This window comes from Orcinus orca, chromosome 1 (genome assembly GCF_937001465.1).
Source record: "Orcinus orca chromosome 1, mOrcOrc1.1, whole genome shotgun sequence".
Taxonomy (NCBI): Eukaryota; Metazoa; Chordata; class Mammalia; order Artiodactyla; family Delphinidae; genus Orcinus; species Orcinus orca.
Genome location: NC_064559.1, coordinates 172,601,437 through 172,617,742, shown reverse-complemented (window position 1 = coordinate 172,617,742; position 16,306 = coordinate 172,601,437). Strand labels below are relative to the sequence as shown.

The 16,306-nt window shown below is 49.6% G+C and overlaps 2 protein-coding genes across 5 annotated transcripts in view; both read right to left on the bottom strand.

The window, feature by feature from the left end:
* Positions 1-16,306, bottom strand: part of AGBL4 (AGBL carboxypeptidase 4) — a 1,394,453-nt gene that overhangs the window by 222,170 nt on the left and 1,155,977 nt on the right. The window lies entirely within an intron of this gene.
* The window catches only part of BEND5 (BEN domain containing 5), a 47,692-nt gene that overhangs the window by 14,490 nt on the left and 16,896 nt on the right, over positions 1-16,306 (bottom strand). For 3 of the 4 annotated variants that reach the window (XM_049700154.1, XM_004273885.2, XM_033435558.2), the window contains 2 exons: positions 15,079-15,463; positions 657-805 (listed from right to left, as the gene is read on the bottom strand). In XM_049700154.1, coding sequence (XP_049556111.1) covers positions 657-805; positions 15,079-15,463 — 534 coding nt within the window. Of the gene's footprint in view, positions 1-656; positions 806-15,078; positions 15,546-16,306 lie in introns of all 4 variants that reach the window. The other variant, XM_033435557.2, reaches the window with a different exon arrangement.

The window sequence follows — 16,306 nt, the reverse complement described above, 5'->3', positions numbered from 1 at the left end:
CTGGCATTTTATTTATTTATTTATTTATTAAAGATTTTTTTTTTTTGATGTGGACAATTTTCAAAATCTTTACTGAATTTGTTACAATACTGCTTCTGTTTTATGTTTTGGTTCTTTGGCCACGAGCATGTGGGATCTTAGCTCCCCAACCAGGGATTGAACCCGCACCCACTGGAAGGTGAAGTCTTAACCACTGAACTGCCAGGGAAGTCCCATGTATCCCTGCCATTTAGGGCGGGGCTTAGAACACATAGGTACTTGGTAAACGGTGAATGGATAAATATTGAGTCGTATCCATATCTGTAAATCAGATATTTCTAGATCACCTTATAAATTTTATGCATCTGGTTTCATTGCATTATCATTTTAAAATACATTCTCACTAATAAGCTATTTTTAAATGTCAGTTTAGTTTTACAGTTGCTTTGGCCCAATATTTACCAAAAAAAAAGAAAAAAAGGAAAAGGAAGAGAGAAAGAAAAAGTCCTAGTAAAGATCCACTAGTTATAACACATGGATTCTGGAAGCAGTCACTCAGGGCTAGGCCAGGAGGCCAACTGGCCAGGCTGTGTCTCGGGAAGCTCCCACCATACTCTCCATCTTCACACTGACTAACCAACACTTGCAGGGAATGGATAGTGAGCTTGAAACACTACCTTGCCATTGTCTAGGATATACTTGTCCATGACAGGTGCAGGAGCGGGGTAATAGGACGACGTATTTGCTTCCTCACTGAAAGTGCTCCGTAACTCCGGCTCGGGCTCGAGACATTCTGACTTTACTTTTTCCAAGTCAATGGCGGGACCTAGGCAGTTAAGAAAAGAGATCTGTCTAGAACTCCAAGGAAAAGAAAAGGCAAATATTTTAACTAGGCATCTATCAGCACATAGCAGCACACAAAAAATATGTTGGCTTATTTTTGTCCATTGGACTACACTTAAACCCAAGCTTGAAAATAATATGAGGTATGAATGTCACGGGAAAAGGTGGAAAACTGGAAGACAAGAATGGACGAGAAGCTAATTAAGCATGAATGAGAAGCAGTCTTCTAGGGTGTCACTGTCTGAATGAAAACACAGGGGACTCGACTTCCTGCAGAGGAAAGAGGTCCTGTTAAGACTGGGGTGGAGACCGGGTGGCAAAGACTCCAGTATGCAAATTGTGTATTTGCCAAAACCCCCATCTCAGCAGCCTATGCGAAGTAGGCCAGGGCAGAAGATAGGAAAGCGGTGGGGGGCGGGGAGAAATGCAAAGGCCTCCCCCTCCCACCAAGACCTAGTATCTAGGCAGGAGCATTTCAACCAAGAAATTAAAATACAATACAGATTAAGCCCCTGATTGCCTGAATCAGCAGCTACCCTGATTTTTATTTTAATGCAATGAACACAAATTATGCACGGTTTAAACTGTGAAAGGCAGCTAGATAAATGGTGGTGGTTTCTAAGGGGGATATTTTCTTCTCCATTAGCTTTTAAAAATGATGGACTATTTTTCAAATCGCCTATTGTGTCTTGATTACCAAAGGGCAGAGAAACAGGATGAAAATGAGTAAACAAGGCCAAATGACTAGATTAACTTTTGCAGGAGAGCAACTCCAAAGGCCAACGGAGAGTTTAGCATCCTGGAAATTCTCCCTATGCAAATACTTCAGGGTTTAACGGGTGCAGAAGTTCAGCTACTGCCAAAGCCGGTCCCCAGGGCTGTGCATATAACTTAAGTAACCAATGGGTTTCAGGGTCCAACCTTCCCTTATCCCTACCGTGTGGGCCACTTGGGACAGAGCTCTTTGTGTACTGAAGCCCTCACCAACAATCTGGCTGCAATTCTGTGTTCAATTGCCACGCCCTTGCTTTGGCTGGTGGTCGGGAAGGTATTGGTGATTCTGTTACAAAAATTCCTCATGACAGGGCTTCCCAGAACGAGAATATCATTCCTGAGTTGCTGGCCGCTGCCATTTGCAAGACAGATCTCTGCAGTCTCCAATATGTAAGTTTGAACACACAAAGCTGAACGCAGCATGGCTGGGGAGTAGCACAGCGCTGACAAAAAAGGAGGGCTCATCTTGGGAGACCATCTCCCCATTCTGCGTGACCTACTCAAGAGCTGGGCCTAAGGCTTATTCTTCTTTGTCCCCAGCACCTGGAATGAGGAGGTGCTCTCTGAATGTTTGTTAAATGAATAAAAGAATGACAAGAACGAATGAATAATTCTAAAGTTTCAGAAGCAGATGCCAAACTTTATCTTCTCTCTGTGTGAGATCTCAGTTGCATTTCTGAGATATAAGCAAACTCAAGTGGAGCATTTGATCTTTTCTTAGATCAGGGAAGAAGTAATTACTTCAGTTTCCCCAAAAGGGCCTGGCCAAGTTGGCATCTGAGGTCTCTTCCTGCTCTGACATTCAGCAACACAGAAAAAGGAATGGGCTGAGAGGGGGTGGTCCATGCAGCCACTGGAGCACAGGTAATCTTTGGCAAGATAGCCTCCCTCCTCTGGAGCCTCCTTTTCCTTCTATGAGAGGAAGGTGTTGGAGAAGAGATCGAATCCATCTCAGCTCTGACTCTGCCTAGTTCTCTCCCATCCATCTCCACAATAGCTGCTAAAGAGATCTACTCACGACTAGGTCCTTCCTGGCTTAGGCTCTCATTCTCCTCAAAATTAAGTTGCACACCATAGATAGCCTCCTGAAGGCCCAGAATAACCAGCCTCCTCTCTACGTCTGACACTCAATTCCTGCTCTCCCCTGACACTGCTCACGCCCCCCAGATGCTGTGTTGTCCCAAGCCTCTGAGCCTTTGGATGTGCTATTGTTTTGGCCTTGAACGCCCCCTCATCTGCCTGCCAAGCCCCTGGTCAGACTCCAGAACAGAGCTTAGGTGTCTCTTTCGTGAGGCCTTGCTCTGATCACTACCAAGTAGGGGGTCTCTAAATTGTAAATACTTCCAGCAAGTTGTACTTGCAATCATCGTCCAATCTGCTGTCCACATCAAACTGTGAAGCTCTTCAAGGGCAAAGTTTCACTCTCTTTGCAATCCTGGCACCTAGGGCTATAGGCCTGGCACGTTGCAAGCTCTCAGTAAATTCTTCATAACATGAGAGGGGAGAGAAAGTTGAGGGCAAGAAAGAGGCTTCAGTGGGCTGGAGCAGAGATCCTGAAATAAAGCCCTGCTGCTGAGTGGAGGTGCTTGGGGGCGGTGGTCGGGGTGGGTGGGAGGGAAGCTGTTACCAAATATCTGAAACCTGTTTGCAGCCGTGAAGTAGAAGCGAGGGCTGTGAAATAGAAATTGGAAACATCTAGCCAAGGGGACGGACAGTTCAGATGGCTACAGGGGGACACGTGAGGGACATCAGAAAGAGCAAGGGCTGAGAGCAAAAGGTCACCTCTCTGGCTCCACCCTCCGCTGGTCCCCTCTTCCAAGACTCCGTTCTGAAGTGGCCTAACCAGGTCCTTCGAACGCTCCCCTCCCCTGATGATAATCAGATGCACTCATTCGTTTCTATGCCTGCCCCTCACTAGACCACCGTGAGGCCTGAGGGCAGGCAGAGACTGCATCCTTTTACCTCAGAGACCAGGGCTCCACACAAGGCCTGGTTCCAATTCAATCCTCGACAGGCAATTTTACACATCAGTAATTACTTAACCCTTCTGACTCTGTTGCCTCACCTGAAAGGAGGGATGACAACAGCAACTTGGCCAGACTGAAGATTAAACCAGTTACATAGGAAATGATTAATCCAGACTCTGGCACGAAGCAGGTGCTCAGTAAACAGTGGCTCTCCCCCACTGCCCCTCCCCCACACGAGGGTCATACTGGGTGCTCAGTTAGTCAGTGCTAGTCCCTGGGAGCCAGGGCACTGCTGGTCTTCTTTTGCCCCAAGTGCCTAGCACAGGCCCAGCCCAGAGCAGGTGCCTGCACTCCACAGCACACCCACGCTATGCTCCCCTGTGCTGGTCTCCTCAGGGACCAACGGAGTTTTGTCAAATACTGAGGCTATCGTACTGGGATCTTCTGGCTCTCAAGGAACACTATTTCCTAACGTACCCGATCAGCACTGTTTAAAATACCTGGTGGCTGCCAGGGATTTTTTTTTTTAACATCTTTATTGGAGTATAATTGCTTTACAATGGTGTGTTAGTTTCTGCTGTATAACAAAGTGAATCAGCTATACGTATACATATACCCCCATATCCCCTCCCTCTCGCGTCTCCCTCTCCCCCTCCCTATCCCACCCCTCTCCTCAACTGCCTCCTCTGGCATTGTATACAGAAGGTACCTGGTGCCTCAGCAAGGAGGAGAGACCAACCAAAGGCTCATCTTGGAAGGGGTGTGTCAGGAGACCTGGGGGTGGATCCAAGTTGCGTGACCTGAGACACGCCACCTCACCTCTCCGAGCCTCAGCTTTCCTACCTGTAAAACGGGGACTTGCCAATAGCCACCTGATAATGCCTCTGGAGAGACTGGCACTGAGGCAGGCATAGAACAGAGGCTCCGACACAGGCTCAGAAAATGGCAGATGAATGAAGGAATGAATCAATCAGGAAAGCAGGGTGTTCAGTATTACAGAATCAGAGAGAAAAGGAACAAAAAGCATGTGGTTTCTTTGGGGAGAGGAGGGAGGGCCTCTAGTGCTTTTAATTTAAAAAGGAGAAAAAACACTTCATTGCAAATTTTAGTAGGCTCCACTATGATGTTGGCAATTTACATCTCATTACAACAAACGCTTCAGATTGCTGTTTTGCTTTTAAAAATTTCTGAGGCATTGTTCTCCTTGAAACATACGTGACCAAATTAGCCACAATAATAAGCACTTGCGCTAAGAGACGCATTGCACGATCTGGTGCAGATATTTTAAGTAACAAAGGAACTTTTTTCACTTGTGGGAAGAGTAGGAATCAAAAAAAAAAAAAAAAAAAGCCTTTTGATCCACTTCAGGTTTATTTTGGAGAAAATATACCTTCCATGGAGAGAAACCTCTCAGCTGGGTAAAGAAAGCTTTTGAAGGAGTATAAAAGATAGTGCTTGTCTTTTCAGTCAGTCATTCATGAGCCCATTCATCACACAATCCCTGACTGTAGACCAAGATGGAGCCCTGGAAGAGGCACTGGGGACCTAGAGACAAATACAGCACGTCCTGATTCTGGACAAGTTGAGAATGTAACACGTAAAACTCTTATTACACAGCATACAAACAGCTGAGTTGATGGACAAATACTGGGTTTAGTGCTAGAAAACCTGGTGTAAATCCTGGTTCCTCTACTTCTTTAAGCCCCAGAGGCCTCTCCCATGAAATGGGAGTCGTGGCACACAGTAAGGGGCTTGGTAAACGTTTACTGGCACAACAAATAAATAAAATTACACCATTCTCTGTTCTTGTCTACCTTCAACTGGACTAACGCTATTCTTCCTGAAAACCCGTCTAAAAAGTTAATGCTTGTGTTACTTCCAGGAGGCTTAAAAATCGCCTGTATCTTCAAAATGTATGTTTGGACACTAAGTACCATTTCTGATTTCGGCTGAAACAAAAGAGGCTAATAATATTAGATTTTTTCTGAAAAAGTATTAAAGGCTTCCATTCATTTCTGCAAGTAAATAGGAAGTTTCTCTGCTATAGGTATAGTCCTAGTTTCTTCCTAAATGCAAAATGAATCAAGTCAAAATACTTAAAGCATACCCCTACCGCAGCACAGAGGCACACTGGGTTTGGCCAAAAAAAGATGATTACACTTGTTGAAAAGGACCTGAGCATGGGAACAGCTAGTAGCAATGAAGGAGGTAGTACACAAAGGCCTTGGAAAGAGACAGCGGCAGGTGGATCCCCCTCTGTGGGCCCCAGCATCCCCTCTCAAAAGGCATCGGCCACTCTCATCTGCTGCCGTAGCTGCACATCTGTTTCTTAGCCCCGTTGTGCTTCCAGGGAAGGCTGGGACAAATGTGGTCTCATTCCTTCAGTGAGAATCTACTAGGCACCTACTAAGTGCCAGGCCTGGGTTAGGCGGCTTTGAGTGATGTGCAGTCCAGTAGTGGAAAGACATAGGCAACAGATCATTACCATCCTGACAAGGGTAAGGACAAAGACTTGGGAACAGAAGCAAAGGACAGGGTGCTACACCTGGAGGAGACTAGGAAGCCTTCAGCAGGACGGTCACCAGCTTCTGTGCTGGGGCCTGGAACGGGCTGGGAGGGCTGGGGTGGGGCAGTTATCTTCATATGGGAAGGCAAGCGGCACATAATGGAGGCTCACTGACCGACCAGGAAGTGGGCAGCATGATGACCTGCACAGGTTTGGGGAGGGAGAGGTCCCCACTGGCTCCGGGATCGTGGAAGGCTTTAGGGAAGAGGTGAGCTCCGACTGGAGCCTGATGGGTGATAAGGTCTAGGGAAGGTGGAGGGCTGGTCAGGCAGGGGGATGGCATCCCCATCAGCAACAGCTCCTCAGGTCCTTCCCCCATCCCTCCCCATTTTCTGAGGGCTCTTTGTGCGTGAAGGCTGGGGTGGGCTTTGCTGGGCAAAGGCAGGAGAGGCTGTTCTAGCCTGAGGTACTGGGTCGGACAAAACCCCTGCAGCTCATGTGGATGCCCTCACAGTGGGGTGGGTCCCTCGGGGAGTCAGAACCGCAGAGCGGAGGTGGAATGGACCTAGAGAGCCCCCTCCCCATGGGGTAGAAGCCCAGGAAAACTGGGGTGGCAGGAGCTGGCCCAAATCCCTAGTCGTGGGGGTCAAGGTATTTTCCCCACTGTGAGGAACCGTAGATGCCCATTTCAAAGGACATATTTGCTTCTCCCTGAAAAGGAAAGGTGACCAACACTCGCTGAACATCTTCTTTGTTAGTACCTTACATTGAAATACCTATCGTTTAAACCTTTTAATCTTAACACCCCAGTGTCAAGTTACTATTTGTTTATCATCTTCCTGGTTAGGACGGAAACTCTGAGGACAGCTACCGTCCTGGTCACGGCTATATCCCCAGCACCCAGCACGATGTCCCTGGCCCACAGCGAACACTCATTAAACATGTGTTGAATGAAACAGGTTAATCCTCATGGCAGTCTTGCAAAATCTATCTTATTATCTTTGTAGAGGCTCAGAGAGGTAAAGTAACTTGCTGAAAGTCAAACAATTCAGGGTTGCTAGACTCCCAACGGCTTGCTCTCTCCCTACACCTCTTCGGCTGACTGCAGTTTTCGGACTGCACAGGCTTCTCACGTAATGCCCACTCTGTGGGACACCCTCAGCTCATCTCTGACCTTCTCTCACCTTCCTAGGGTGTCTGTGAAGATCCACAGTCGTTCAGGGGGGCAGCTGGGAGGAGAGGGTATCACCAGGATTCATCTCACCTCTAGGAGCTCTGAGCCTACCCCCTGCCAGTTGGTGGCCAAAGCTGGGCTGGTTCTTCATCTACGGTTCTTCCACCTTCCTCCCCGCCCAACTGTCTGGACCCAGGAAGCATCCAAATGGCAAGGATATGCGGAACATCACGGGCCTGCGCTGCCAGACAGGCACTGTGTGCATATGACATGGCCTTTGGTTCTGGACCAGAACTGGCTGGGTGGGAAGACTGAGGGGTTGTGGTGGGAATAAGTCGGGCAGGCGGCGTAAGGGCCGCCCTCAGAAGCCTGCAGGGCTGCCACGGGCACAGTGAGCACCTGCGGGCAGGAGTTACGGGGGCGGGGGGGGCAGAGTTTCACCACACGGCTGACATCTCCCAAGCAAGTCAATCCATGGCTTTGGCTTTGCTGGCTCTTGCCTCCAGGCCATGAGCCCTTCGAGAGCAGGAACGATTTGATCTGCTTGGTTCAGAGGAAGAGGGTGACTCCGAGGTTGAGGGACTGCACCCCAGGCCACTCCAGTGGGGAGGAGCCCCTGTGCGCCACGGGGCAGTTCCCAGGTGCTCTCACCCGCTTCTGCAGCCTTGTCTGTCCCTCCTACCTACTTCTCCTCTGCGCAGTCCAGTCAGAAACCACTTGTGGTTCCTGAATGAGCCAGCCTCTCTCATAACTCCATCAGGCTCTCCTGTCATCTGGACACGTTCACTTCCTCTCTCTGAGCCCGCATCCTCATCTGATGATCCTATCTACTGCTGAGGTTGTTTTCTGTGTGGAAAGCACCTAACGGCAGGCTCAAAGCAGGTGTTCAGAGGGGCCAGCCACTGCCCTTAATAAGGAGCCCTTCCCCATCTCTCCCACCTCCACCTGCTCTGACTGGCAAAGCCAGCGGAAAACAAGCCTGCCACACAGCCACACCGAAGCCCATGACCAGCAAGGCAAATCCCTGTTTCAAGTGGGAAGCACAGTCCTGTTCTGGCAATGAAGAGAAGCCCAGTGACTCCCGCATGTCCCGGCTCCCCGAGCAGGAACAAAGGGACAGCCTGGAGTTGTCCCTCAGCCCCCTCCCCATTGCCCCAGAGAAATGAACGCTAGGGAAAAAGAGGAAGGAGGGTCCTGGACTGCCCTGCCACTCTGAAATCAGCTCTTAGAACAATCTAGGATGAACTGTGGCTCATGTGTTGATTCAGTCAAGAGTGCAGAAAGTCCTTCAAAGTGGGAGATGGCCAATACCTTTAAGAGAAACAATTCCAGTTCTCACTGCTAGACCTTTTCCTGCCACCCGGGGTTAGGAGGCCCTGGGCATAGCGGTTTGGGCCGTACTCCATCAGTAAGTGAGGCAGTGGCAGGCTGTGGACCTCCTGGGTCACGGGGACACCACTCACCCTCTTAGCGCTCTCTCAAAGCCCAACTTTTGTGAGCACTCCTGTGTATTGGTGAGAGTGAACTGAAGGCTGGAGGAGGTGGAAAAGAGCTCTGAGTGGAACAGGCCCCAGGAGGAGAGCCGTGACAAAGAGAAAACTGAGCCATGAACAGTGATGTCTGAAGAATCAAAGGGGTCAAAAGGAGTGCTTGAGGACTGGAGATAGGAAGGCTGGGATTCTGCCCAGGAAAAGCGGGGCAGTTCAGTCAACCACAGACCAGCGAGCTTGAAATCAAGCCCAGGCGTACCTATAAAATAGATGATTCAAATATGATTTCTGAGGACTTACAAGGGAGAGTAGCAATCTCCAGGAGACAGGAGGGGTTGACCAAAGATTAAGATACGCCAAGACAACCACATCCGTGCTCTGCTGTAGGACAATGATTGCCTATGGCGTGCCAAGCACCATATACACATTATCTCATGCGAATCCTCAAATGATCCTACATCATTAATGCTGGACCCACTGAGCACTTACTATGTGTCAGCCCCTGGGCGGAAGTCTTTTCATGCATTTGCTCATTTAATTCTCTTAAGAATCATAATGGTTGGTACTGGCATTGACCTTGCTTTTTGGATGAGGAAACTACGGCCCAGGAAGTTTTAAGTAACTTGCCCAAGGTAACAAAATCAGACTACGGAAAAGCCAGGGTTCAAAACTCCAGTATTTCTGGCCTCAGGGCCCATGCAGGCTCTTAGTCACTGACCGTGCTCTCCGGGCCTGTATGTGGTAGGCATTAAGATGTTCATTCTACAGGGGATAAAACAGAGGCTGAGAAGGGTTAAGTCATTTTGCTTGAAGCTGCGCAGTTAAAGGATTAGAGCCGAGATTCAAATCCAAGTAATATCTGCTGCCAGAGCCCGCGGTGCCTCCAGTACAGGGGGAGCCGGCAGGAGGCACTGGCTGACGTCAGCTGCCTTTTCAAAGGCACTGTCAGAGACCCGTGCTCAGAGTCCAGCTCAGGCCGCGCAGGATCTTCAAGATCAAAGCTGGTATTTTAACGGACCTTGGACGGAGCACAAGGCACGAGCCCAGAGGGGAGCAGAGGTGATAGAAACCCAGCTCTAAAGAGGCAGGACAGATCTGCGGGCCACAGTGGCTTTCTCCTTCAGAAGTTTCAACTAGCTTGTGATCTGGCCGACAGGGACATACGTTATCTCTTCTTTTTGCCTTCTCCTCTCTCAGATGGAGATGATAATCCTTACCTGGCCTTGCAATAAGGCTATCGGAATGGTCCAATGAGATAAAGATGTCAAGGTCTTTGAGGCCCGTGAACTGTCTTGTACATGTGAATTACTGATATTCTCCTTCTCATCTATGCCTCTTCTGGTCAGAGCTCATCGTCTCCACCTACATTCCCCACAAAGCACACACAGAATGCAAAGCCATCATACGCCTCCCCCTGCAGCTACGGCATTGGCTCTCTTCTGTCCGGTGTACAGGGCTGTGCCCCGCCTCGGGCTGTGTGTGCAACTTGAAGGCAGGGATTCCGTCTCCTCCTCTGTGTCACTCACAGAGCCCTTTCCAGCCTCAGTTGAACTAATGTTACCTGAATCACACTGGAACGATTTTAACTATCTAAGCTGTACTGAGAGTGCTAAAAGCTGAGGGTGACGTCTAAGCCTCGGTCTTTGACCTCTAAGAGCAAGGAATCTGGCTGAGGGGAAACCAAGACAGACGCTAGCGTTTGCTCCTTCTCATATACCAGAGCCTTGCGACTAACTGGCTTTCACTGTTCTGCTACCCCTCACCCCCTTGGAATTCTCTGAGACTGCCAAGCCCTGGTTTAATAAACACCACTCTCACTCTAGGCTCGTGAATGTTTTAGAAAGGGACTTTCTATCAACATATTTCCAGCACCTAACACAGTCCTGGCACAATGGCTGCCCTTAATAAATGATGAATGAAAGAATAAATGAATGCACATACACGCAAATAAATCTGCACTTTATAAAGTAGAAGATCTTCATGCCTTTTGTGTCCTCAGCACTTATTTCTTTGGGAGAAGGCAAACAGGAAAGGGCAGGAAAGGAGAGAGAGACTGGTGTTTATTGAACACTTACAATATGCTGGTCACAGGGCTTTATTCTTTACATATGCTTCTTCCTTTAATTTTGACACCACGACAGAGGCTCCCAGCGAAGGGACTCTCTGGGTTAGAGAGCGAGGTTCCTTCCCATCAGAGAGGGAGGTTCCTATGCTAAGATCATACAGAAGGAAAGTTCTACTTTACAGAGAGATGTCCTTTGGGAGGATTAGGCTGGGGGGGTCACCCCCACGTCAGTGACAGTGAAGTCCAAGGGCTAAAGAAGGGCATGTGGGCAAGGGCCCAGAGAGAGGCTCCCAGGACCAGCTGTCAGGAGACCCCTGGGAATAGGCTTGAGGCACTTTCTGGGCTTGTTTCCTCCTCAGCAACGTGAGGGCAACACCCTATATCCTGTCTAAGCCCGTTCACAACTCCAAGGCTCCAAGTTCTAGAGAATTTTTTCCGTTAAATCCATCTTGTGTTTATTCGTGGAATGAATGAAAGAATGAACACTCAAATGAAGAGGTGAGTCAGCCAGCGAAGTCTCTCCAACAGCTTCTTATGCCATCTTGCTGCTGCTCCCGCCCTTCTGCCCCTACCCTCCACCAGCTGCACCATTACAACTCCTGGCTGCCAGAGGACCTGCTCGCCACTCCGAGGTGCCCCTCGGGCTCAAGAGGTCAGGCTCTGGCTCTCTGCCCTCTCCCATCTACAGACTGTAGGATCGCAATGCCTGGGGAAGTCAGCAATGATTCTTTTTAAAACTGAGCATCCCTGACCTGTGGATGGTCCAACACCCAAGATGGACAAAGATCCTTGAGATAGGGCCCCTGGCAAGGTGGAAGGGAGAAAATACACAAGGGGAGGCCTCCAAGAGCAACGCTTGAGCTGGGCGCAGGGGGCGGGCAAGGATGGTGCAGCCCAGGCCATGCATCAACCCCAGGCTGGAATGTGCTGCTGAGAATCTAAGAGGGTCTTTCAGTCCCTTTCTGGCTCTTCTCTGCCTTGTTATAGGTTTCTTGGGGGTGTGTACAGTGCAGGAGCCGTTACAGCAGGGGGTGTTTTCCCAGACTCAATCAGAGAGCCTTCCACCTTCAAATGTTAGCCCCTTCCCCAAAATTCGGTACACTGCATTTCAATCACATGCTTACGTGTTTACCTCCATCACTACGCCCTCCCCAGCTTCCAATGTCTTAGTCTTCTTTGTATCTCCCCAAGTTCCTAAGCCCAGAAAGCACGTGGTCAATGTGAGCTGACTGACTGAATGAACAAATACATATGTAACTCCTTTGCTCTTCTATGATAGAAGACCTTGAGAGGCAGAGAAGTTGGTTAACCTACTCAAGGTCACACAGCCAATTACTGGTTAGGAGAGTCAAGAGTTAAAAACCAAATCAGTCTCTGTCTTAGCCCCTCCACGAAATGGTATGAAAAAGGAGCTAATGGTAATTCAGCATCAACAGAATGCCAGACAGTATGCTGTGTATCCCTGTGCTGTGAGACGGGCATTATTATTTCCATTTTACGGATGAGAACACCAAGTCTCAGAGAGGTACCCTCTGCCTAGATTGCTCCTGCTCTTCCCACCCACTCACCCCTGCCTGGATAACAAAAATGCATCCTTCAGGCTCCAGCTTAGAAGTCGCTTCCTTCAGGAAGCCTTTCTTCCCCGATCCCCCAGATTCGATGGATGCCGCTCCTCTGCTGTCTCACAGCAGAGCTTCTAGCCCTGTGCTGGCACTGTGTCAGTGGCTGTCTCCCGTATCAAGCTTTGAGCTCCTCAAGGGGAGTGGGCAAGGGCGGTATCCTGAATGTACTGCACTTTAACCACTAGGCAAAATGCCTGGCGCACAGCAGAGACCAGTAAATATTTGTGGAAGAAAGGAGGGAGGAGGGAAGAACGCAAGGAAAGAAGGCTCCCAAAGCCACAGCGTTGGGAAGTGGGGAAGTTGGGTTTAAATCCAGCCCTATCTGGTTGCAAAGACTGGACTAGAACAGACTAGACTACATCCATGAAAACATACAAGCTCCCCTTAGAGTAGGGAGCCTTTTACTACACTCTTGTGGATTTATCTTAGAACGTGGCACATTATCATTTTCTGATTAACAAGGGCTCATCGATGGACTTTAAGCTTTCACAGGTCACGGAGAACAGGTGTGATTTTCTGGGACACCCATGGTCCCTGGAGCAGAAGGCACTGCACATAGTGGGTGCTTTACGCATACTTGTGTCTTGAGCTGATTTACAGTCAGTCCATCCCACTGTGATGACGACAGTGACTCAGATCAGAGAAGAGCCAGCCACTGGCCCTCAAGACGACATTCAAGGCCTGTGGGGTGGGAGTGCCTGGGATGATCAAGACACTGAAACTGTGGTCGGGGCCAAGTTTGTCTAAGTGTTTTAAGACTAAAGAGGAACATGCTGACACAAAAGGCAGTGTCTTACTGCCCCAGAGGGCTAGGAGTGGCTTCTGGAGTTTAAACTCAGGTCATCATCATACAGAACAGGCAGTTTCCCTGGGAGCTGAAATAATGACGTGGAGAGTTTTTGTTGTTAGTATGCTTTGTTCCCCTCCCACCCTCCACCCCAAAGAAGTTTACAGAAGGCGTAGCATACAGAGTGCAAGGAAAATAAAAATTATTCATCCGAAGACCAGGAAAACACTTTTTCTCTCTGAAAACCTCAGTTCTCTCCCACCTCCCACCCCAACTCCAAGATCAATACAGTTTTCACACTTTTTTATAGTTAGGGTTTCTCTTTGAGATTTTATTTTGATAAAAAAATTTTAATAAGTTTTTACGTCGCACACCGCATGTGACCTCTGGTGTCACTGTGCGCCTCTAGGGGCTATGATTTGGCAGAACGGCCAAGGCGGAGTCAGGGGGTGGGGGCATGACTAGCCTAGGAGTTGGGGATACGGTTCGAGGTGAGCTCTGCCTCTGCCTCCCCAGGTGACTCTGCCTAAGTCCCAACCTCAGCTTCCTTCTCTGCGACAAGGGCATGAAAAGGCCTCTTGACCGACTCCCTAGGCCACCCTGAAGATCTACTGAGGCACTGCCTTGGGGACATACTCTAGGTAGTAAAAGGCACCTGTAAATCTAAGTAAGGTAGCACTTCTATCTGAACATCAAAGAGAAATGAGGCTTTACATGTCAACCTGTTATCTAGATAACACAAGCCTCCCTTCTTGAGTATGAAAGTGCATTTGATTTAAACTTCGGGGATGGCACTTGTGTCTCTAGACTAGGCTCTTCCCTTTTTGAAGCCAAGAACACTGATGCAGGCTTATTAATGACTGTCCGCAGGGCACGTGGAGGCTATGAACTTGGGTTATACTGATTTGCTCAATACTGACTGGCCTCTAGTTTGTACAGTCCTGGATTCTTGTGTTCTGAAAGAGCATTTCTGTCTTTTCCTCTCAGGTAAGGAGTCATTTCTCCCTGCTGGCAAAGCTGCTCCCTTTCAGATTTCCCTTGATTCCTGCTTCTAAACCACGTTAGATGTGAATATCTAAAAACCTAGTTTGTTAAATTCAGTTGCAATATAAGAGCCTATCAAGTTCTTCTATGAGCAAACCTGAGGAGTTTTATACATCTTTACATTAATCTAAGGTCGTGTGCCTCCCTGCTCAAAACCTTTTTAATTTTTCTCATTCCTACCAAAACAAGTCCAGACACCCCAGGCTGGTATAGTTTTCAAGGCCTTCAATCGCCTGTTCTTAAACTACAGTTGCAGTCTCTCTTCTCAACACCCCAGTGAGACTGCTGCCCTCTGCTTCCTCTTGTGCCTTGAAAGCCCGCCCACCCTTCAAGGCCCACCTCCTTACCGAAGTCTCCCTCAGTTACAAATAGCCTCACTCCATCCTTTGAACTCTCCTGTCATCTTATCCACGTCTCTCCTGCGGCACTGATCACTTTCTGACTTAAAAGTAGTACATTTGCCGGGATGCTGTCTAGCTCTCTTTACTATCCTGAAACCCCCTTGGAGAGGTTTCCTATTACCCCTGGTCCTGCCTCTTGCCACATGGATGCATAAACGAGTGGTGGCAAATACGCTGCCAGCTCTCGTTCTCTGAGCCCCATTTCTTGACGTTGCCCGCTGTGCTCTGGAGAGCTAAGGCTGCCGCACGCCGAAGCTCCTGTCAGAATGGCTCCGAGAGGGGAGTGGCTCTCCCTTGGGGTAACTCTGCCCTTCCCTCGCCTCAGGGAAGCTCGGCCTGCCTGTCCCCGGTGCCCTCCCGGAAGGGGGGCGGCACACGCCATGCCCCCGCGGGGAGTGGCAGGCGGCCCGTGGCGGGAGCACTCACCGCTGCCCAGCCTCAGGAGCAGCACGTCCTGCAGCCTCCGGTTGAGGTCGCGGAGCTCCTTCATCTCGGACACCAGCGCCCCGTACTCCTTGAGCTTCTTAGCCTGCTGAACCAGCTGCCTGCGAGTCCGCTCCAGCTCCTGCTGGAGGTGGCGCATCTCGTCCTGCTGCTGCTGGTAGTTGCGCAGCAGCTCCTCATACAGAGCCCGGGGCACACCGGCGTCCTCCAGACTGTCCATGTCCTCTGGGCCCGGTGAGGCCTCCACGAAGACCTCTTCCGGACATGTGCTGTGGCCCAGGCTCAGGCCGTTCTGCTTCTCCAGCCGGGCCACCACTGCCTCGATGCTCTTGTGCGCCGCTTCACTCGGCTTCCGCCCCTCGGGTCTCTGTGTAGGACAACGAGAATCAGTTCAGGCAAGGGCAGCTGGGACTTTCTTGGGCTGCGGCTCAATATTTCCCCAGACAATCCTAGAATCACAGAACCACAGAACATCAGTGCTTGGAGAAACTTGTGCAGACACGTAGTCAAAGCCCTTCACTTTACAAAGGGGGAAACAGAGGTCCAGAGTGGGGAAGGGTCTCGCCCCAAGTCACAGTCAGTTAGTGGCAGAAGCAGGACTCTGGTTTCCCAGGCCAGCACTTCTTCCGTTCCATCACTCTGCCTCTTGGGTGCATGTTATAATATCATGACTGCCCTCCCCAACTCCCCAGGCTCCCACCCTACCCACAGGGCCCAGGCAGTGATCTGCTCACAGGGAGTATTCAGTGTGTATTTGTGGAGAATCAGTAACAAATCAGGCCAGGCCTAGCCATCCCGGGGGAGCCATCACTCAAACCTCTTCAACAACAAAAACATAAAAGCCCCTCCCCCCTGCTCCCCCCCACACAGAAAAGGGCATTCCACCAAGTAAACTTTTCCTCAGGAACGCTGTAGTTGGGAAGGGTGCTAAGGACTCGAATCTAGGGCAGGAATCATGTCTTACTTTCTGTTCCTCCACTGCCTACTCAGAACTGGCACTTGGCAGGGGCTGGATAAATGTTTATGTAACTGAAAGGTTCAAAGAACGCTAGCACTGGAAGGTTCTTTCTGGTTAAATCCCTCATTTTACAGGTGAGGAAACTGAGGCTCAGAGAGGGGAAGGACTACACTCAGGGTCACACGGGGAGCTATGGAGAGAGTCAGACCCGGAACCTGAAGCCCGACTTAGAGCACTAGGCTCCTTCCCCCA